General features: G+C 44.0%; 1 protein-coding gene and 1 long non-coding RNA gene across 2 annotated transcripts in view; one reads left to right on the top strand and one right to left on the bottom strand.

Moving 5' to 3' along the window:
* LOC125718368 (ubiquitin carboxyl-terminal hydrolase 43-like) overlaps window positions 1–15,801 on the bottom strand; it is a 39,226-nt gene extending 23,425 nt beyond the window's left edge. The window contains exons 1-3 of the mRNA XM_048992188.1: window positions 14,644–15,801; window positions 11,178–11,342; window positions 2,545–2,648 (exon numbers count right to left, since the gene is read on the bottom strand). Coding sequence (XP_048848145.1) covers window positions 2,545–2,648; window positions 11,178–11,342; window positions 14,644–15,270 — 896 coding nt within the window. The 5' untranslated portion in view covers window positions 15,271–15,801. The remainder of the gene's footprint in view (window positions 1–2,544; window positions 2,649–11,177; window positions 11,343–14,643) is intronic.
* A 5,839-nt stretch (window positions 15,802–21,640) lies between these two features.
* Window positions 21,641–24,240, top strand: LOC125718112 (uncharacterized). Its single transcript, XR_007384774.1, has 3 exons — window positions 21,641–22,000; window positions 23,662–23,821; window positions 23,896–24,240. It is a non-coding gene; the product is annotated as an uncharacterized LOC125718112 (long non-coding RNA).

The following is a 24,240-nucleotide window of genomic DNA, read 5'->3' as shown; positions in this document are numbered from 1 at the left end:
AGCAGCAGACGCTCAATGTCACATTGTCCTAACACCTCTCGAGAGGGGCGAGGAGAAAGAAATGATGTTTGCAATCAATGATGCAAGACCTGAGAAAATACGGAAGAAAATACGTTTGTTTCCTCCAGTGCCTGTGATTATTTAACAAGTAATTATAAGCGGGAACAAAACACATCCAGCGTCCCATTTACTGGCCCCAGGGGCTGATGGGAAATCCTACATCACCGCGCAAAATCCATAACTACCGTGGGGGAACTTTATATAAGTGGAATCGAGGAAAATGATCACCTCTGGCCCACCTAATGCAAGAGGTAAATGGTTTGTTTATTTTTAGACAGCATTTGTTTCTCACAGCAAACAGTTTGCCAAGTGACCATAGATCCCCTGAAAGGGGGAGGGTTTAATACCAGCTACTGGGATCAGAGCAAAAGCAGGGCACGTCCGAGCCAGAGGAGGCCCCAGCTGAAGGTGCACTGGCCTCGTTTCGGGGAGATAACACACCGTTTCAGTAAATACATACTCATTGTTTCCCCTTTGTAAAGCTATTATAGGAGTAACTTGCTGGTATGTCTGTGTGTGTGGGTCACGTATATACAGTGAGGGAAATAATTATTTGACCCTCTGCTGAATTCTTAAGTTGACCCATTAATAAAGAAATGAGAAGTCTGTAATTTCACTGGTATGTTTATTTGAACAGCAAAAGATAGATTATTAACAACGTAAGAAAAGAATCATTATGTAACAGTTACAAACCAATTTGTCTATTATCTAGGGAAATAAGTATTTGATCCCCTACAAGCCAGCAAAAAATTAGGTCAAGTACATGTGCACTAACACAGCACAAGTAATACTTAATTAAGTATTAACAGACACCAAGCCATCACTGTCATTTAGTGGCATTACTTTGTTAAATAGTATTCTTGGGTCATTAACCTGTCTACATCTTCAGCCTTATCACTCTGGAAATACCAAAGAGACGTCTAAGGACAGCAGAGAAAAGATTGTTGACCTTCACAAAGGTGGAATCGGCTGCATTACCATCCGCAAGCGGCCTGGTGAGGAAGTGACAACTGTTGGTGGAATTATTCGCAAATGGAAGAAAGACAAAATAACTGTCAATCTCCCTCGGTCTGGGGCCCCAAGGAAGATTTTATCTCATACAGCATCACTGATCTTAAGAATGGTGAGGGCTGACGCCTGATATACATGGGAGGAGCTCGTTAATGACCCCAAAGCAGCAGGGACCACAGTCACCAAGAACACCATCGGTAACACATCCTGCCGTTACGGTTTGAAATCCTGCAGTGCTCGCAAAGTACCCCGCTCATGTTCAGACCCGTCTGAAGTATGCCAGTGGACACCTGAATAATTCCAATGAGGCTTGAAAGAATGTCATGTGGTCAGATAAGACCAAAATCGAGCTGTTTGGCATCAACTCTCTTTCTGCCAAGGGTACAGGATGGCTGCACCGCATCGAAGGAAAGATGGACGGGGCCATGTACCGTAAAACCTTGGATGAGAACCTCCTCCCTTCAGCCACCCTTTCAGCGGGTGGGTCTTCCAGTAAGACGACGACCTTAGGCATACGGATAAGGCAACAAAGGAGTGATTCAAGAAGAAGCACATTAAGGTCATGGGGTGCCCTAGTCAGTCTCTGGATTTTAATCCCATAGAGGGAACTTCATCTATCCAAGCTACAGCCTAAAAACCTTAAATATTTGAAGGAGGTCTGCAAAGAGGAGTGGATGAAAATTCCTGATGATCTGCACACAATCCTGGTGACCAACTACAAGAAACGTCAGACAGCTGTGCTTGCAAACAATGGTTATTCCACCAAGTACTAAAGCATGTGTTCTAAGGGATCAAATACTTATTTCCCTAGATAAATGACAAATTGGTTTGTAACTGTTACATTATGATTTTTACTTGCTTGTGTTGTTAATAATCTATCTTTTGCTGTTTAAATAAACATACCAGTGAAATTACAGACTTTTCATTTCTTTATTAATGGGTTAACTTAAGAATTCAGCGGGGGTCAAATAATTATTTCCCTCACTATATTATGTTGTGGGGACTAAATGTCCCCACAATGTAATAAAAATGTGTAATTTTGTCATTATAGGGACCACCATTTTGATCCCCACAATGGCAAACATCTTGTATTTTGTTTGGTTACTTATAGTTAAGGTTAAGGCCGGGTAGGGTTAAGGTTGTTATTGTTGGGATTAGGGATTTCCCGATAGAAAATGATTGGAGAGTCCCCACAAAGATATAATTACAATCCTGTGTTTGTCTATGTGTGTGTGTGTGCATATGTGCGTGTGTGTGTACATGTGTGTGTCCGTGTGTGTGTGTAGGTTTCTTCCCCCTTTCATTTTTCCACTAGATCTTTTGTTTAGTGCTTTGGGGAGACACTATTTCGGGAAGGACATTATTTAAAACGGAATCAAACAGCATAGCGTTTCTCACTTAGGGTAAAAAAGCCCACAAAGCAAATAAAGCACAAACTGCTACGGTGCCCTGCGGAGCTGGTTCCGCTCTTACTTGTACTGGGCCTGGAAGTGCTCCTGCACAAAGCTGGGCCGCTCGGCCGCTCGCAGCGAGATCGCCATCCCGGCCACCGGCGTCTCCGCTGCTCCAGTAGGACCCTAAAACATCAAGAGCACGTCGTCAGCACCAGCGCAGCCCTGCACCAAACCGCACCTTAGCAACCCCGACAAAAACCTCTAACACACTGGCAGTGAAGTGACGATTCATACCAAACACAAGTCCTCTGCAGCCATTACTAATTTGAGAAAAACACTGCTCTTCCATTACTACAGTTTACTTTATAGTATACACTCTACTTTATAGTATATCTAGGATTATTCATTTAGGTGGGGAAAAAAGAAAAAAGATAGTTAGACCTATAATTAGAAATTGCTCTCATTTTCAGTGCACAGAAGCCACTTAACCCTGTAAACAAAGCTTCCGCTATCCCAGTGTAACCAAACACGGCTCACCTGAGCCAAATTTATCTGTTTGCATTAGGAATTTTCATTTCATGAATCAGTAATGTCCTTGAAGAAAGACAACAGTTAGGAAATGGCAAGGGGATTAAGGATAATCAAGACTGATTGTGAGAGCCAGTGAGGCCCAGCAAATACATTAGAATATAACATTAATAATCACTGCAAAGCTGAATGACGCCTTTGTTAAGAGAGAATCGTCCATAGATCATTAGCATCTTTAAAGAGCCAATCAGCTAGTTCTTGTATTCAGAGTAGCGAATATGAATTCCGCTTTTATCCTTCAATTCTTCTGCCATTCTTTGCTCTGACTGACAGACCTTTATAATGCACAGCGTAACAGTAAAGCATATTTAGGGGATTTAGGGAGGTGCACTGGGAGAAAGTATCTAACGATGGTGCATAGCAGGTAATTAAAATTAAGGGATAATGGTATCCTGCCTCATTCTCTGCTAGGGCAAGGCTATAATCTGATAATGTCCTATAATCACAAGAAAAAGAATGCTTATGATGTGCTGCAGGTATAATCTACTGATGTTCTGCTCTATAATATAGAGATTTTTAAACATACAGCACACTCCATACATGCAGACACATCAGCAACAATGCATCGTCCCTGCACAATGCAGCCTTAGAGAGACGACGGCTGGTGAATTCTCAGTCGACAGCGCAGAGACCTAGACCACATGGTTCACCGTTTACTTCTATTCAAAGTCCCTGAACTGGACTTCGATGAAAGCGTTTCCAGGCTGGCAGATGAAGTATAAACAATTCCCACAGGCGAAAGGACAAAGCAGGTTCACTGAACGACAGCATAAAAACCTTAAAACGTTTCCTTGCTGCGTGGGCCCCCACCCCGTTCCCCAGAGTCCTCTGCTTTGGACTCACTGAGCTAGGAACTGGTGTCACCTCTGGATTTGTCCTGCTCTCTAGCACTAACCGCCTACTGAAAAGGCACTCTCTCCCACTATTGTCCTTTGTCTTACTTTCTCAAGCTCGCTCTCACCCTCGTCAGCAATGGGGAAGATCCAGCCAGGAACGAGGTGAGCTTTTCCCCCGGCCTGGGTCTGCTGAGAAGTTAAAGCTAGCACTCAGTGCTTGCTCAGGCCACACCAATTACCCAAGCTCTCTTCACTGCTGCTTATGTAAGCGACTGTGACAGTGCTGGCAATCTTCTTTTCAGAGCTAGAGCTCTGCGTAACTCCTGAGGTGGAGCACTGTGCTCATATTCAGACACTGACACCAGGACGGGTGAGTAATAGCCATGGAGGCCGACTCACAGCCACTATTTACATCTACGTCTACGGGAAGGAAACCCGGCATTGGCGTCAAGCTCCCTTCTGTGTCAATGCCTTTCTATACCAGAAAGGGTAACAAGGGAGTCTGTGATTGGACACTGCAGGATGCACGCTCAAATTCACTGCATTTAAGTAAGTTCCTTGGGATTGGCAGTGCTGTCGTCCACCTTCGGAGAATTTCGTAGTAGAATGTGCGACCACGGAAATTTCATGGGAGAGTCTTCCTTAAATATAAGTATGTCCTAAGCTCTGTAATCGAGTCATTTATCAACATGAGGAGATTTAATCAAAGGCTGAAAATGAGAGCTCATGGACATAATTCTTGGAAATACTTCTGTAGAGGTAAAGATTTTCTCGTTCACACTTCACGTGAGAGGACGTGATTGATGTAGTAGCACACGCTTACTCAATGCATTAACTGACCACTAACTAGTGTTAGTTACGTACTGATCCCATGACCATTCATCATTAATCAATCTTCACAGTTCATGTGTTCCAGTCAGGCACTATATTAGTTAACTGTTAACTAATTAGTTAATAATGGTAAGACTTCACTTGAGGGGGCAAAAATGAACTCATTTACTACTCAAGAACAAATCATAAACTAATATAGTTTTCCCCATGAAATACATGAACTGTCATGATTGATTAATGATGACACTACTTACTGGTTAATTAATGCATTAAGTATGTACTACAACATCATTCATGTCCCCTCAAGTACAGTGTGTCCAAGATTTCTTGTTTCAAAATTGCACTTTAATTAAACAGCAAGAGAAGCAGGCATTTCGGGAAATGAAGCTCTTCCCTTTTGTCCCACTCTGATCAAAGCACAATATTTACACCTCAGAAGCAGGGCAAAGGTCACGTAGGTGGATTCCGAATGAGCTTTTAACGCACTGCTGAAAAGCAGGGCTGACACACTGCCAGAGCCTTTCTACTCCTGTCTCTAAGCTTTTCCTGCCCAAAGCAGCACTTTCCAGTGGATGCCTGTATCCAGGCTGCATTAAGCTTTTAAATGGCTGCACCGTGCGTAATTAAACCCTTTACGCTGAGGACAGTACGTCCAGAAACTGTGCTTCTTGGAGGAAATTAAAACCTCTGTGAGAAGGATGAGTAAGCATGGTGCATGGGCTGCTCGTGGAATCCCACCGGCGGAGTCCTGGTTCGTCCCCGCGGCTCAATGGGCTGGGGCTCAGTCACAAGCCCCATGAGGGTGCCGTCGCTGAATAGCTGGGCAAATCGTGTAAAAAAAAAAAAATCACACTGGACCATTTGGTTCACCCTCAGGCAATTACTGGACTGAGTATACTGTCCAGGAGACTAAGAATGACGTCACGTCAAACATGATCCATCCCACACAGCTTCCGGAAGCTATATGTGTCGTCATCATAGGGGTCTATGGGCACCGGTGCCTGCAGTGTAAATAATTTAACAGCAAAGACTAAGAAGAGGAGAGGAAGGCCTGCTTTTGCAGAGCCCTGTAGAGAAGCTGCTTAAACCAGATCTGCAGTGATGTACCTGGAGCCGGGCCCAGGACAAGACAGGGTCCATGGAAGCACGTACCGGCACGCACACTCACAACAAGCACACACATGCACACCAGCTTCGGTTTTGTGCCGTGACAGGTGCTGCTGCTAAACTCTCGTAAACAAGCCTTGGAAAAAGGAAACAAATTAAGTAATGGGTAAATTCGAGCAGTAGCGTTTGAGATTGAATATAAAGTGTAAAGTATCCTTTCGGGAACATCCCCTTCTGTAACCAGCCCACTGGTTTGGCTCTAATAAGCGACAGCGTGCTGGTTTGGTGGCATCAGCATTCTGCATCTAAACATCGAGCCTCAGAATGCCGTCTCACATCGATACGTTACGCCCACGTCTCAGCACAGATACTGCAATATTACAGCAAGGTTTCTGCAACATCTCATTCACAAATCTACTTAACTGCTTTCTGCTTTTATTAGAAAACACACACAGGTCTGGGTCTTTAAGAATGAGGCAGAATTGAGCAGGAAAAGCCTGCGGTTTTAGAGCACTGTTTCCCAATCCGGTCCTCAGAAACCCACAGTCGGTCCATGCTTTTGCTCCTTCCATGCTCCCTGTTAGAAAGTTCACATTTTTGCTTCCTCCCAGCTCCAAAATACATGGACTGTCTGTGGGTCCCAACTCTGCTCTAGAGTCAAATCTCTGTCCTAAAAAACCAGGCACTGTTGCTGTTGGCATAAGAAGGGCCACAGTGGACCGTTTCCCCTGATGGGATGCAGTTTTCTGAGGAGACACTGCATTTGCAGTTCAGGTTACTGCTTTGCACCGCTGCCAAGCCGGCGCTGATTGCTTGCGTAATCTTCCTAAAACCGAGATCTGCTCAGAATCTGACAGCTTGACTGCAGTCTGTGAGCACCCCCCAACCCCCCCCCCTCCCCCCCACCACGTGTCGTCAGACCAAAAACAGAAAAATGCTTCAAGTTGCAGACAATAAGAACACATCCAAGACACCACATTAAAACATGACAGAACAAATATCAGGGAAATGAAGCAGAGGTTTAACCCCCTTTGGTTTTCATGTCTTCTGGCCGTCGGCCGTTAAAGTATCAGGCGAGTGGTTTTAGTCAGTAGTCCTTTTGTGACTTTCCTTTTAATTCTGACATCTTTTCAAAATTCTTAATTAAACCTCACCGTCTAGAGGTCAAAAAACTAGAAACGGGCCAGGCGAGGTATTTGCGATGCCACGGAGTGGAGTCTACAAAGGACGTGAAAAGCCCGAAGCCTTGGATTAATTTTATCCCCCGCAAAACCCTCTCACAGTTATTCAAAGACAATTATCCCTTTATGGTAATGTGGGCCAGGAGGAGACTTTGGCACGGGGAGGTGAGCAATAAGGATTCATTAAAATGAACAGGATATATGTGAGCATGGGGGGGGGGTTAGATAATCGATACGTTCCTGGTGGTTCGCATTACACGTGCGGCTCCGCGGCACCCTTGATGGGATTGGTGAGCCACCTCGGCACTGGCAGAGTCGCAGATCCCAAACCGGAGGGCAAGTCGTGTATCTGCCAGTTCAGAAGGAGCACATGCTACAAAGGATCTGCACCCAGGTGGTATAGTAAGACTTCATCTGACAGGACACAAATACTGAAGTACGAATCAAAAAACAAGTTGCTCCTTGAGATAAAAGATGCTTCAGCATTCGTTACTGATGAACAAACGTGAGATCGGTATTTCGCTTGTGATATTCACTACTTGTTCCTTCAGTAGCTCACAAAGGTTTACAGAATTGATGAACTGCTTCAGATTAAAGATGAGTCAAAATTTATTAACGAGGATCGAACATGAGATCGGTATGTAAATAAGACTTAGTTTGTGGGTAATTAATACATAAGTAAGAGTCTAATGCTACATTATTTGTGCCCCCTCAGGTAAAGGGTTATCGGTGGTGTTTGGTTATTTGAGATAAAACTTTCCTCGAGGGGACACAAATAATGTAGTATTACACGCTTTCTTAAGGTATTACTACACCGGTAACTAAGTGTTAGTTATGTACTGATCTCGTACTTGTTCATCATTAATCAATCATCACAGTTTGTGTATTCCATTCAGGAACTATATTGGTTAACTAATTGATTAATAATTAACTAATAGTTCCTGCAAGGAATACATGAACCATCGTAACTGATTCAATGATGAACTAACACTTAGTTAATGGGTAATTAATGCATTAAGTAAGCGTGTGCTATTACATTATTTTCATCCCCTCGAGCAAACTGTTATCGGTGATGTTGTGTGGTTATTATGTCATTTGGTGCAGCCCATACATCTCTGATCCCATAACTGGAGGAGCGATGATGAGTTTTACTCTGACAGACCCGTTCCCTGAAGCACCGGCCACAAAAATCATATCCCTGTGTGTTTGCACGTCCTGTTGGACCTGCATGTAACATAGATCAGTATTTAAAAAGGCCTTCAGATGGGGGTAATGAAGGTCCTCTTTGGTGGAAAAAAAAGAAGCTGATGATAGCAAACTGTTATTGAACAGGCTCTGGAGAAGTACTTTCACAAAACACATCCTTCAAATGCAATGACAAGCCTGATGGAGCATTCGGGGCTACAAGCAGAACTTTTCGATACATGACTTCATAATAAATATACTTTAAAAGCCTTCTTGAAATCCGCTTTCCTGCACAGACTGCCACTTATTTTCCTGATACCTCATTACTCTCAGAGATGCAATTAACTCTCCAGATTAGACAATGATTTCTATTAATGTTCGTTTTTGTAGATCATTTTAAGCGGTTCTATAAAAACCCCCTTCTGTGTTATCTCACAAAAACATTAATCATTTAATAATAGCAATAATAATAAAAAAATCAGAAGACAAAAAATTTAATAAAAGATGCTGTCTGCTACTGGTCAGTGTGAGAGATGAGTAACGCCGGGAGACAAAGAGTACAAATACAAACACCAAACACGAGGCGGGATATACCCACAGCAGGGAGACGCCAGAATTAGGCACCTGCGACGTGTTGATTGCACACTCAGAAACGCAAGGCGCTATTGAGTGGGTCATGAATCAGCCAGGCTAATTTCAGCAATTTTAGCGAGATTATAGTGTAAAGTAAACTGCATCAAGTATGGGCCGGCATAAGCGGGTCAGCGACTACCATCTGAAATGACACGTGCTGCTAAAAGCTATAAAAGTATCTGCCAAGTAACAGAATATTGTGACGGCACAATAAATTGACGTTTCATCAATTCCGCATCACCATGGGAACAAGGTCAGATGCTGGAGCTTAAATGGACATGCATGAGTAATTAATGAGGCAAATTTATGAGCGATATTGTATAAGGCAAATATTTTAAAAAGCTTCCTCAGTGCATAAATACTATTACTTTTTTTTTTTATCCCGTCCCGATTACTCTCCAGGGCTCAGGCCCCCTGCTCTATCATGCTGAATGACCCAGTTTTTTAACATTAAAAATAAAGGTAAATCAACACGTAGCTTCAAGTAGCGCCAACATCTGTCACAAACAGCATCGCCTTTCCTTGGCAGGACAGTGCATTCCAGGTGCCCACTGTCGGTAAGGTTCACTGGGGCTTAAATCTCGCTTTTGGTTTCAGTTCCATTACCACCGACAAAGGATTTTGACATTGAATGATCCCCAGCATTCTGCTTTCACAGAGACACCGAAATGCTTCGTTTCCGAACAGGGAACAGGCCAGGAAAGTATCAGCATGATTTGCTGGTTCCCGGGGATTTCTCTTCTCCCTTATCACTGCTAGTCTCCCATTTCTTCGAAGACCATTTTGTAGACGTTGCTGGCGTCCCGGAGATCGCCAGCCGGTGCCCTCGGGGCTGCGTGTAACCTGAGAAAGATTAGTGGAGCAGAAATACCACATCTACAGCCTCAGGCCCCAATCTGACCCCTGCCATCGCACATCGAAGGATCCCAATTCACCCCCAGCAAAAGCTAAAGAGCTGCATCGATCAATTGCTATTGATGGCTTGATCCCGTCAAGGCCCGATGACAGCCATCAATCACACCGTGTCCATTTTCCACGCCTGGTGCCACCAAAAGAATGGAGGTGCCCTGGTGCCCTTTTTCCCCAATTGTCAATTACAAATGGCTGCATTGCCATTTCAGGTGTCACACAGAGATCTCCTGCAGCCACTCTGCAGGTCAAACAGCAAGATCTAAGGAATCTCCTTTCGACGCCTAATGGAGCAGTCAGTCGCTATCAACATTCAAACTGGAGTAATGCATTTTTAATTCAGTGGTGGGAACCATACATTATTTATTTTAATGATTTACTGATATGCTGAAAGTCAAGCCCCACCCCCAAAGGCTGATAAGCTCCACCCCTGAAGGTTGAAAAGTACAACTTGCCGCCAAGGATCTCTCAATTAAACAAACCACAGAATCTTGAACCTCAGGTCTTGACCTGCGATTAGGATGAGCTTTCACTGCATTCTGGCCTTCACATCCGGCTGCCCTTGGCACGACAGACCAAGATAAAACACTTCAGTAGGGGTCATGCTCTAACCTGGTCCCCTTACATCTATCATGGGCGGTTTATGATAAGGTCATTAGCCTCTTGGCATGGACATCACAGCAGAGAAATCTGGGCAATTCAGCATTGTCCATAGAAACCTTCCACACTTGAAATCCTTTTTGTGGACTTCAGGCAATCTATATACATGGGAAGCTTGGATGAATTCTCCCAGCATGCCCTGGGGTCATGGAGGAATTCTGTGTACATGGGTCTACGGCTTACATCTGTTCCTTTACCTCATATTATACTGGTACAGATTATACTGGAAGAGAAGTTTCCAAACTTCACTTTTTTCCCCAGAATTATCTCCTGCAAGGACTGAGACTTGGAATGCCCAGGAAATAAAAAGCACAGGTCTGACACTCAGTGCTTCAACGGCCTAAGACCGGAGGCAGGAGCGGTTTGGTGGAAAAAAATCTGCATTCTAATTCAAGGTTTGTGGTCAGTAAACAGACAGGGTGCTCTGTGCAGGTAAAACCACAATGAATGGCATAATGCAGCATTTCCCAATCCAATCCTCGGGAACCCTCAGCAGCCCACGTTTTTGCTCCCTCCGAGCTCCAGGTAGGGAGCAAAAATGTGGACTTTCTGGCAGGGAGCTAGGAGGGAGCAAAAACATGGACCGTCTAGGGGTCCCCTAGGACTGGGTTGGAAAACACTGGTGTAATGCACAATTACACAGCAATATAAGTACTACACCAACACCAGCTTCAGAATAAACTACAGCACAGCACATCTGGTTGCTTGGGAACCCAGCGTACATGATGGCATCTATTACTTCATATATCAATAAGATAATAGCGGCTAAAAGCTTATTTTACCTTTCCAGGCACTTTTGTTCCACTGCTGTTGCCATGGCTGCTGCCGTTGGCACACGGGGAGGAGCTGATGTCCTCGTGCAGACGGTTGAGGAGCCAAAGCAGGAACTCCAGGGCATCGTGCTGGGAGTTTCCACGGAACTGGGAGCTGTACTTGGATACAGTCGTCTAGAAAAAGGGTGAGTCAGGGAGAGAGGAGGCTGTAAGCGCCGACACATCACAAGGTGACAGCCAAGGGAGAGGGGGCAGCTGGACAGGCAAGAATCCAGGAGGGTCTGCTGTTGTACCTTTGGTGCTATAGCATTTATTATGTTTTATTAAGGCTGCTTAGATTGTGCTGGGCCAATAAACAGGAGATGTGACAAAAGTAATCAAAGCAGTGACAGGTCAGCCCTCTCCAAAGCCCTTTTGTAATAAAACACAAAAGTTTGGTTTTGATTCACTGGTTTATTTCATCCGGTACTTTCCTCTCTCCACGTCTCTGTTCAATAGCAGACACACTGTGCAATTCCGCTCTTTCTGGAGTCACATATCAGGCGGTTCAAAATACCGAATTCTGATCCTCACTCATTACTAATTCATTCCTGCTAAGTGAGCACCTCTCACAGATGGCCAGGCGTGAAATTTAACTCACCATTCCCAGACATGGGGGCACAGCAGTTTGTAGAAGGCCTCCCCTTATTGATCTGATGATGACCTTGGACCGAATTCGGCACTAGAGCTAGTGACATAGACTACTGGGTATAACCTACAAATACCAACCCGAAACAGTGCTTCTCTGTCAAGGGTGCTATTTCTGTGTTTCTCATCACCAGTTCCACTGGAGCAAATCAGCAGAAGATAAAAGATAACAGAACTTAACACAAAACCATCAACCTGTAAGCTACTTCAATAACATGCGACTTTCATTCTTAAGTCTGGGATGGGTGACTTCAGACCTGATGAGACCTAATGAGGTCATGTGGGCTTCCTCAGGAATTGCTATACTGAAGCTATCATTTGGATTGTAATGCAGCCCTTTACCAAAATGAAGATCCGGAATCATGGGGAACTGGCCTGGGACAAGGCAGGCCTATTCCAGTTAAGATGGTCGCTCAGCCTTATTCACGGCTGTGATGATGTAATCCTCTCTACGGTCTGAGGTGGTGATGCCATCTATCTTAGACATTCCCCAGTTACTTCCCAGTAGGTCACCTTATTACCAGGCCCACAGAACATCAGGGCAGAAGCCATCATTCAGTGGGAGTTTGTTGCTATTTTTAAACACAGAGGACACGCAGATAAGCAACTGAACGATGGGGAAAATGCTTACTGCAGAAAGTGGGGGGGGGGTGTTCCCATATCAGAACTTCAACTGTTGATTTGTAAGCTATAAAAGTTCTTTTGGATATTGCATAACAGCTTAGATTCAACAACCTAAGCTGAACTCAAGGGTGATGTTTTCCTATCTGTAACATAATGTTTGGCAATTTCTTTCTCAATTTGCAGAGGCAGCTCAGTGAAGTTCTCCGCATTCTTCCCCCAAGGCTAGACACGCTCAGATATCCACGCTTTTCACTCGACGTTGTGCAGGTTTCATCAAGCAATTCAACACACTTGGATCCGAGCTCCACTGGCTCAAGTCCACCTTCCGGTAGACCGACCAGCCTTTTGCACGACTGCAGATGATGAGAAGAGGTACAGAGAAGGTGTATGAACCATCTGACAGAACGTCAACTCAACTCTGTGTCCTCATCTTACCATCACAAGATTAAAAACTCACTGTAACCACTGATTATCTGTGACTAGCCGATTAATCACACCTTTCTATGAGGTTCACCTATAATTGGTTAATTTACGATTAACTTCACTGAAAGGCTTAGCTCTGACAAAATGCAAAGGCACCAATCTATTTTATTGTCAGGACATTCATGCCAATACGAAATGCCAAGAAATCTTTGCGAGTTGTAGAGACATGAATTACAGCTGATTTATTTTCACTTTATTGACCGAATTCATAACAGTTCATTGAAGTATAATTAAAAAATATCACCTACTTGGTCAGTGTGGCTCTCGGCTTAACATTGCCCAGTCCTCTTTTGGATTCACCAATTTCAGAATAATTTTATAGATCCAATAAATCAAGCAAACAAAACTGATACATAAGCAACATAAATTCACCTATTATGAATGCACCTAAACATCCCTTTTCACCAGTAATCCTAGTTATGTGTATCGGTGCTGGTCCTACTACCTCAGTCATTTAATTAGGGGCATTTCTGACCAGTTGTATCCCAGTGGCATTTTATGGGGGCCGTTTTATCTGCTGCCAGTCTCAGGCACTCACTGTATTTCGTCCATCAGCCAATTTTAAACATTTTAGACAGCTTGTTTAGCATTGGTATCCAGTCCAAACACCATCGCTTCAGCGTGTTATCACTAGTGGAACCACATGCCGTTTTTATAACCGATGCGCCTGACGCTTTTACCCAGACTACTTCACAGACGCGCTACGAAGCGTTCACACGACAAGGAAACCCCCCCAAACACAAGGCGAAAGGAATTGTACTGCAGTGCATGGTACTCTGTCCTTCCAGTATGAAATCATATTAATACAGTGAGAGAAATGCGAGATATTATGAAAGAGGAGGACGGTCCTCAAAGCAGGGTTTATATTCGGCACTACAATCATTCATATACCACTTCGCTCTCAAAAAACACTCGGAAGTTGCCATTTCATTCCCATCAGGGCAGGAGGACATGCGGTGGTTGATGAAACAGCAGTTTTACATCCTGGGATGGGGTTGACTGTTATAGCCTTAAGTAATTGGTGCTTCAGTAAAAACAGACAACCGTTCCTGCAATTGTATGTTATGGAATTTTTACATTTAAATGTCTGATAAGCAGCAAAATAAAATGAGGTTACCTGTCACCATCAACACTTAGCCACTCATATAATTCATAACTGCATGGAAGTTAACGAACAATACGGGACACCGTTCCCCTCCCAACACAGCAGGTTTAATCGGGCGTTTTCGACCTTTCAGTCCCTGCGCAAAACCAGAGGTCGACAAGCCAGCAAAAATTAACAAGTATGAACACCAAACCGAACAAACACACAAGTAACTAATCAACTAAATAAGCTCGAGTTAATCATCATGAGGCATTTATTTAACAGCGCTCAGTAGTACATTAAAAACCTCGCCAAAAATGACCATGCCACGTATGCCATCACTCTGGAACGTCTTTTAAAAAGCAAAGGGCAGATAATGAATGAATTTCCAAGTTCCAGTTGATAACCTTCTCCTGGATGAGCTACAAACATTACGATGGTTCTGGGAGGCAATGATGAGAGCAATTCTCCCGTGAAAACGGCTTAAATAGCAATAATGAATCCCATGCGGGCGTACTTAAGAGTACATTTACTGTGCATAGAGAGCCCATTAGTGGGAGCCCATGCATGCACGGCCGCACAAAATGCTCAACCCACCTTGAAGTCCACAGACAGCTGGGGTGTGTATTCCAGCGTCCAAAGCGCTCGTATCAAGGCGGCCAGCTGCTCGGTCACCTCGCCCCTAACACATTGCGCCTCTTCACTTTTCACAATCCCATTTACAGCTGGCCGACTTAAATCCGATCTGTATTTTTCCAAGCCGAGGTATTCGGCCAGAAGGTCCGTGTTACTCAGACACTGGACCACTGCATTCATGAAGCAGGTGTTGCCATGATTTTTCAAGCCCAGAACCCCTGGGGTTTTGTCTCCACAGCAGCAAGGCGATCTGGCTTTGCTGGACGCATGGTGATGGAGCGTCGCGCTGTTGCTGGTCGTCTGCTCCGCGATGACCGAGTCCTCTTTGAACTGTCCCGTATTGGCGCTTAACGTGCATGGTGTACAGTCTCTAAATCCACCGTCATCATCCTCCGCATCTGGCAAGCTTACGTCCCCAAAGCGAGCTAAAGTGCCCAAAGTTTTAAAAACCTTGTCCACGAAGCTCCCGACGGACCGCATTGATTTCCCCCGGTTGAGCTTCCTCGGTTTCGGCTTCTTCTCTTTGCGCTTTGTCATTTTGCCTTTCGCCTTGTGATTCTTCATTTCCTCCTCCATTTGGTTAGCCATGGGTTGTTCACCGATGGATAAGAGAAGTACAGCCGGCGGACTCGGGACTCCTCTCGTATCTAATGACCGAGACGGACCTACTGTGAACCACAATCACACCACTGACAAGTGGCACTGCCGCGGTGCCAAGGCAGGAAAAAACATCCGGTCCTGCCAGAACGATGTGTCCCAGGCATCACGATAATTACGATTTGCACGCAGTCTGCAATATCTAAAACGAAAGGTACGGCAAGTTGACTCAAAACTCCGTCATTACTCACTAGTGATAATAAGCACCTTCTCCTCCGATGCTCAAGGCTACCAACTCTCTGCTGTCGCTCTAGATTTCTGTCTCCCACAAGTCCCACTCTGAAAATGTATATGGCCTGGTTTAGTTTGTAAATATGCTGCCGTACAGATGTCAAATTTATACATGACGATAGCCCGTTCCTCCTTAGAGATGAAAATTACAAATATATATGGCTACAAATATAATTGTCATCATTATCTCATTTAAATAATGACTCGCCTCATTCTCTCTCATAGAAATACATATAGCATAAGATTTAAATAATATATACCGTTATACTATTAACAGAGCATTAGATATATTAAGGAACATATAGGACGGAAATAGCAAACTGTTTTATAGGGTTATAGCGCACGGGAATTTGAACACAAGTGCCCCCTACCGTTCATTACATGCAATTACAGATGAATAACAAAAACTTGCATGAAGTTCCTCTTGTACGTTACGTTAGATAAGCAGGTTGCGTTAAGAACCGTACTTGTGAGTTTGAATCTGGTCACATGTGCACGGAATTTTTTTTATGCTTTTCCCGTGTTCGCGTGAGTTTATTTTCGTTTTTCCAAGTGAATTAATGACTACGTCAGTCCTTGCGTTGGTGTGTGATCTGCAATGGCCTTGTATCCTGTGCAGTATGAAAATTCAACAAGTGGCAGTGGAAGGAGTGTATATAACCAAAATGTTGAAAATGATCCACAATGTTTAATGAAACTAAATCCATTTTACTCATATGTTATTGGCTCCTCTCAGTGGTGTCACCAGCATGCCGTCCTATGGGGGGCATTTGGGTATGCCGGGTGGGCACCAGTGTTCCAAATGTGTCAGTGGTCGTGGTGGGGGGGGGTGGGGGCATCAGTCCAGCCATGATGCGAAAGTGCAACGAGTTTGTGTAAAAGCAGAACGGGTCCAGAATCATTTTTCCAATGAAAGTCACTCCTACAAAAAAAAAACATTAGAGGAGCTACACAGAATAAAAGATTATTTTTGGAGGGGTGGCACTGACTCATATTCACAGACTCATTTTCCCAGCTGGACACATGACGTTGAGGCCTCTATAAAGTGTTGCCAGGGCATCCATGCCTCCCCCCCCCCCGCTCCCTATCCTAGTATGATTCTATTAAATTAATAATGATTGGATGAACTGATTCAGTTTCTGCTGATTGGGCGGACGAGCTGTTTTCCCACCCCCTGCCCACCTGTAGCCACGCCCATGGCACCCATAAGTGAAAATGGCGTTTATTTCTCGTTTTCTTTACATTCATGTATCGTTTTGGCCAAACTGGATCTAGCACTAATGGTCGGCATTAAGGAAATGTTCTTCTTTTCATCTTGACAGATGCTTGGGGTCAGAGAGCTGGGCCAGCCTGCATCCTACAGCCCCGGAGCATGCAGTGATGGGACTCTTTGCGAGCCACAAGATTAAACCCAGAACCTTCCAGACATCGCCACAAATCCCTACCCCACCGAGACCCCCCCCCCACCCCATAGTCAAGGAGAGTGCCATAAGGATTGAGGACAGGACAAGCTTAAATCAAGCTAATGCTACCTGCTAAGCCACCACCAATCTTGACAATTTTTCAACTATGTAACAATATAGCAATAATCGTGTCGTCAATTGGCTGTGAAATGCCCTGAGAATTTCCGTGGCAGATAAGACAGGAGTTTGTGCTGCTTACTGAAATCCATAAAGTCACACTAGTTTGCTTTGATGCATCAACCCTGACAGATGAAGTCAGTGGCAGACATGTTCTCATGGTGAACAGGAAAGCAGACAGCAAAGTTCTCATTTTTAGATTGTTTTGGAAAGAATATGAAAAGTGACTTTCTAAAAACAACTTCGATTCCATTCTTTGAACAGGTATAATTCGGAGTTTCTTCTGTGGCATAAAATACATGATCTGAATTGTCTGAGTGATGTTGCAGCGAAATAGTCAAAGCTGTCAGCAGTACGTTCTTCATTGTTGAGGGACAGAAGGAGCGTAGTAACACGTCAGTGATGGAAGGTTTAAAATACATTGAAATTTACAATGTAAAAGATTCCAACAGAAATGCATGTACACTTGCCTACACTGCAAAATCTTCCATTAAACAGATAATTGCAGTACTGCATGCTCATTTGGGCTCTAAGCAAAGGTTCACAGCCAGTCTGATCAAAAATCCACTTGTTCCTTTTATTTGAAGTCTTAGAAGTCTGACAGCACAAAGGTTCAAAGGCATCAATACTCTTCTTGTCTATGACTTTATTCATTGTCCAACTTCCACAATTGTTCCGTCAAAAGAAAATACCATATTCTCTACACTTCTGTTCCTTGTTTTAGTGACACACACTGTCATACTGTAAGATTTCATCTAGGCCTGTCTGCAATATATTTCTTGACTGCTGGAAGCTTTGTGGTTGATGGCTGTTACTAAAAGGCCCTTAACCTTTGTGCCTTGACATATTGCCAATGAAGGATAACAAATGCAATTCAATTTACTATACAAGCTCATTTGCTTATACAGAGTATGCGGGAATCGCAAGATTTATTCATTCTTCACTTTGCTGTATATACTAATCGGTATTTTTTTCCTTCAATAAAACGTTTAATCACTTGATTGTTGATTGTGTAAAACAGCAACTATGAGTCAAGGTTATGATTTCAGACTGCCAGAAAGTTTCCAGTCATAGTTAAAGCATAACCTGTTTTATCTCTCTCCTCTTTCATTAATTTTATTCTCTTTTGCACAAGCTGGGTCTTAGAGTGGTGAGGCTTGAGGAAGGCAAATTATTCTACGCAGGCGTGAACCAGAAGGGAGCCGAGAGCGGTGGAGCCTGAGATGGGTGTCCTGCATCTCGCATGGCTACACAAACGACGCATGGACTGTGAAAAGTAAGCAGATGCGTTGCGAGGGTCGAGTTTAAGTGCAATTTTACAGTAGGGCCCCACTATGCTTGTAGCATCCACCCCCCCCCCAGCCATAACATTTAATTCTGGGTTTTGAGATGCAGATCGATCCATGTGCTTCACATTTGCTGACGTGAATCGTTTAAGGTGATTTTTTTCTGAATGACAAATACAGGCAACCAACGCATTCGTCACCACAACCACATACTTAATAAGCAGCTATAGAGGATGGGTTGATGACTGTATTTGGATGCTCTGTCCTGGTATTCGCCCTGCTGCCCCTTGGCTGTCGGTTCTGTTCTCCACAGTGTCACTGTCCTTATCTCCGTTCTTGATTACAAGCAGGGGAAAACATTTCATGTCTGTTTTGCCCTTGTTTGGCTTTTTTGATAGTTCAATGGGGGCAGAATAGAAAATGACGCAAGTAAAACACCATCGTTGGCTTGAGAAACTGAAAACTCCACAAAGCATATGGAGAAGTTAATGCATGACACTCCATAGATGATCAGGATGTGTCTTGTAGGAGAGCGAAAATGACAAATGATCGATGTCAAATAATGCCGTTTGTAACACAAAGAAATGATGTAGAAAACACTTATGCGAGTGATGTACCCAGAACCATTTACTTAACGGTTTCCATATCAGCCTCCTATTCTGTTCATGGCATCAGTGATGATCTGGAACTGCCAGGCGTGGTGACACACCCCTGGTTAGACCATTCAGGGGCGATTGTCGGATCTCACATCATTCTAGGCTGGGAAAAACGAAGTAGCATTCTGGGAGAAAGAAATGCAAAAATGATTTGAAAACGTTTCATGTTGACGACCTACAGCTTGGGTGAGGATCAAATGTAAACAGCAGCAGAATGCCCGAGTGAGCAGTGAGGAGCTCAGAGCCGCTGCTGTCGCGCGGAGACTCACCATCACCCTTCATGCGGAGTCACACGGCTTACAGCCCCCGCTTTTACGGCGGCAGATTCCTCTCCCCCTTGTCCATATTTCGCCATGATTTTTGAGACTGCTCCCTATAACATGTTTGAGCGATGTGTTTTTTTCACAGCCGATATAATGTGGAATCTGCAGGCCTATTTTATACTGATAATTAGCATCTAACCGAACATGACTCACATCGCAGCCACATTTTTAAATTGCTATTTAGCTACTTAACTATCCTCTTCATGTGATTTTTCTGTTATTTTATCCGGCAGTATATAGCTCAAAAAAGTGCAACCTGAATTGCATGAATAACTGAACGACTGCAACCAAACTAACTTTGACCTGTGCTTCAATCAGTCTCGGTGACATTTGTCGGCAAAACAAATTTCTTTCTTTTTCAACAGTTCTAAAGTACAGCCGCCAGGCAGTATCAGAGCATTATCCGGCCATATCTCCCACACCACAAAGCACACCAGTACACGTCTCTCTTTGGTGGCAGTGCATTCTGATTATGGTATGACACGCTAGTAAGTTACTCCTGCTTGTATTGAGCTCCTCAAGTCAATTTTGTCTTCAATATGAAACCAAAAAATTGTTTAATACCGTCACCAGGAACGACTTAAGCTACGGCAAGTAAAATAATGCAGTATTTGAACAGCATAAACTTTCAGAAAAATTTCCTCGAAAATATACGAATAGTTGGTATTGCGCATGTCTGTTGAAATGTTTCATACACACCATCAAGTCAGTTATTACGCCAAACGTTTTTGATTATGAAAAGTTACCTTGGAGTGAATTAGTATTATACTAAGCTCAATTACTACTCTACTTTCAACCTGTAAAATTTTGTCTGTCACCAGCCATAATATTTTGCGATCGAAGTTTTTTTTCAGGCCGCTAAACTTGAGGGGTTAATTTCGGGATGTAGGCTATATAGCCAAGGAGTCTGCTCGAGGTGCAAAATGTATTTTGAGTTAGAATAGATTTCATTTATTTATTTTAGACTAAGATATTTTACTGTTCTTTAAAACAACCATGACGTTTGTGGCTCGATGAAAAACGGTCTTGTGAACGGGCTCTTTGCGCTCACCATCATCGCCACCAGGGAGCAGTACTTCTCCAGAAAAGGCAGTATATTCTTACGGGTTTTGCTTGTTTTTGCTCCTTTATTTTTGGTAATACGGATCATTCGGGGGGTGGGGGTCATTCAGATAGTCAGAGTGAATGGTAATTAAAATAGTAAAGTAGTACATTCTTATATAGTGTTTTCAAAGATGCGGGAGATGTATGTTGACAGTATATTGAAAACAGACTTTCTTTAGGCTAAATGTTGCGGCTTCGTGGTGTTATGTCATGCATTGTTATTTGGCTGCATTGTTTTGGTTTAAGATTGCATTGGACTGGAATGATATGTATCTGTTATCCAGTTTGTGATCACGGGTTCCCCGCAACATAGTGCGCTAGAAATGTCTAGCTGACCTATCCAACTGATAGAAGTCGATGCGAAGTTAAGAGGCAGATTTTTTTTTAACGACTTTGTTCATTAAATGTCTGGCTCCGTTGATCACACGTTTGCGCCTCATGGGAGCTTGGAGCGGAGGGTGGCTGCCCGTGTTTATAGTTCAGCACTGTCCGCCGGGTCCACATCCTCCATCCGGTGGGGAAAATTAAGGCCTTGGCGCCGCCTTCGGTATCCTATGTATGATTTCGTGTTAATCTAATTGACAGCTTTCGGAAACACTCTGGCTTTGTTTTTCACTTCTGATCTAGCTTGACCTATCCCGTGTGACGTGAACTTGGAGCTCGGAGCTCCTCAGGGTAACCAAACCCTCAGCTGCAGAAGGGTCTCGCTGCTTTAACAACGTCCACAGTACCAGTGATGAATCTGCAAACGCCGATAACATAAACACATACATTCAAACCCGTTCGTATTCGTGTTAATAAAAGACTATCATCATAGTTCCTACTTTTCATATTAAATCACTAGATCACTATATAATTTACATGACAGCACAATCTTAATGTGCGGGCTTTGTGTCCACTGTGGCTGCTACAGTTGCTTGAATAATAACATACTTTTTTCCGCCGGGGAGAGGGCTTGACTTTTTATTAAACTACGTTTTTTTGGAAGCACAGCGCCTAGTCAATAGGGGAAAAGAGTGACGCATGTGTTTAAAAGCTCAAACAGCCCCTCGCAGACCTCTTCTTTTGTATTTATTCGTAATGCAAGAAGCTGTAATTAGTTAAATCTGGCTCCTGTAATCAGGGCCCATCTTTGGGCAGCACTGTAGTGTGACGGTGCTCCGGGATCAGCCCGATTAACTCGGCGGGTGGTTAATTGGATAAAGTTTAATCTTCACACCGCTGAAAATCGCAAGATCAGAGACGAGAGGAAGTGGAGGGGAGAGATAGTTACCAAACATGTCAGGGCGATTAACGCAGCGGACGCCAGTGGATTAATGGCAAACTTGCTGCTTTAGAGAGACAGTCCTTCAAATTGGCCCAAATTGCTTCTGCTTCTGCTTGATCCTGGGGAGAAGAGGGAAATAGTCTTGTAAGGAGGGGATTAAATGACCCCGATTAACGCTAATGTAGGACAACGTGCCCTAAAACAACATGAGGAGGTACTTAATTTATTTTAATTGGGATCCAAAATTGACGAATAATCTTTATCTCCGTGTGTCCGGGAAAATGTTTGAACTCGGGTGAAAATATTTCCGTCAAATCGATTAACTCATGCTTTGGTGCATGGTGTAGGAATTACTACAAAAACATGATTGCAAGATGTATGTTGTGGCAACATAAGTAGTTTAAAAAGAGATTAAGATTAGTAATAAAATAATATAATTTAAAAGTTAGTGTAAGGAGAGTCAGGAGACTTAAACTCAACAGGCTGATAGAAGACAGTGGAGTTTAAGAAAGCAGGAGACTGACTGGCCTAGCTGAGCATCACCTGCATGCTGCCTTATGCAACAGCAAGCATGTTACAGGCTGCGTGGATGCACATCACTCCAGGTCTCAGCGTCTTGTTGCGTTCCACAGCCACGATGCTCGCGTTCAGGTCATCGTTCCTTGACATTTGTGCATGATTCTTTGCATCAACCGTCACTCTCTCGTCTCCTCATTTTATGGGACTCACTTTGAGCCCCTAACACGACTGCCGACTTCGGTCAGCTGGCTGGTGTGAGATTTTCAGTTCAGGACAAGTCTGCACACGCATGTAGCCATTATACTACCTGGCAAATAGTTTGTAGGGTTTGCAAACTGCCCCAACACTTTTGATGTAGCTAATTTTAGGTTTATGATGGAATAATATAGATTTGCCGTAACATTTCTTGCACGAGCGTGAGAGTTAGAAACCGTGAGCGTCATGCCAGATGCGGGAGAGCTGGCAGCCCTGCCCTAGTATGGTCATGGCAGAGGGTAACAGGCGATGCGGCGCTGAGTGTATGTGGGGCTGAAAGAGGCCCTTGGACGCCCCGGGCCCCGTCTCAGAGCTGCGCCCCAGATCTTTGATTTAGTGTCTTCTGGAGTGACAGGCGCTGCGGGGATCCAAGATGGCCGAGGGAGTCCGATGTTTGCCAGCGCCTCTCTGAGGAGCAGTTGTGGGCTGATCTGAGAACAGTACAGAGTCATAGCTTTGAAAATAAACGGCGTGCGAGGCGAGCGACGTGAAGGCTGCCGGTGACAGGAGCGCTAAAAGGAGCAGGAGAGGAACGCGAGGGGACGGTCACATCGTTCTTGGCTTTGTGTTCCTCTTCCCAAGCCTGGCCTAGCTAGAGGCTTGAAGAGAGCTTGAAAACATCACACATACCCCGGACAAGCACTGTGAAGCTCTGAGACAGACCGATGAGATTAGGTTGTACAGTGTTGGGGAAGTTACCCACAAAGGTAGAAAGTTCAGGTCCACCAATCCAGACCAGGGTTTTGTTCCAAACAAGAGGTTGAGCATAAAGAGTCACAGAGTACTCAACTGGTTGGTTGGAATAAAACCTTAGTCTGGATTTGTACTTTCAGGACCTGAAACGTTTGCGAGTAAATTTCCCAACACGGGTTACACAGTCCAGTTAACTCATTTCATTAGGCATTTTATTACTGTCTGTCATGGTTTTTATAAAAGGTTGATACATACTATAGCCTTGCAGCTTAATCTTTAGCGCTCTGGAAATGTAATTTCTTTTTAATGTACTGGGTGCTATATATAATGTATAAGTGCAATTTATAGAGCTCCTTCTGAGCTGGAAGCCCCAGTTGACCTGATCTGCGTATGTCTGAACGGCGGAAGGAAACGCAAGCAGCAGGAGAATGTGCAAGCAGCCACACACAGAGCTGTGTGAGGAACCCAACGTACGGCCCAGAAAGCGGGAGGCTACCACCTTCATCAGAATACGTCCAGCAGGACAAAACATCAGCAAGCGTCACCGTAAGAATGGCCTTTGAAATAGGTGGGCTAAGAAACATGCGAAAGTTCTTGTGTTATGGCAAATTCATAACAAGTGAGATTTTTTTTCTTCTCAAGAGATCAGGAACGAAAAGAGAGCAGACAAAAGAACAAAATGAAGTCGGGGAGACAGAACGGAGCTGGGTGGTCGTCCTCGCTCTCTCTGGTCTTTGGGGATCGGGACTCTGAGGTATCTCACTTGTTCGTGCCAAGAAGGAGCCCCACACATGTATCTAAGGAAAACACCAGCGATGCGGGACAGGTGTGAATAATTATGGGCTGGAATGGAATGTAAACGGAGCACAAAGTGTGGCCACACCCCCTTCCTTAATGATGTATAATTGTAAGGTCTTATTATGTTACTTGGGCCAGAAGGTAGTATAATGGTTAAGGAAATGTATCCAAAACCTGAAGATAAAATGA

This window comes from Brienomyrus brachyistius, chromosome 22 (genome assembly GCF_023856365.1).
Source record: "Brienomyrus brachyistius isolate T26 chromosome 22, BBRACH_0.4, whole genome shotgun sequence".
Lineage (NCBI taxonomy): Eukaryota > Metazoa > Chordata > Actinopteri > Osteoglossiformes > Mormyridae > Brienomyrus > Brienomyrus brachyistius.
The sequence above is the reverse complement of the archived record's forward strand: the minus strand, read 5'-3'. Positions and strand labels throughout refer to the sequence as shown.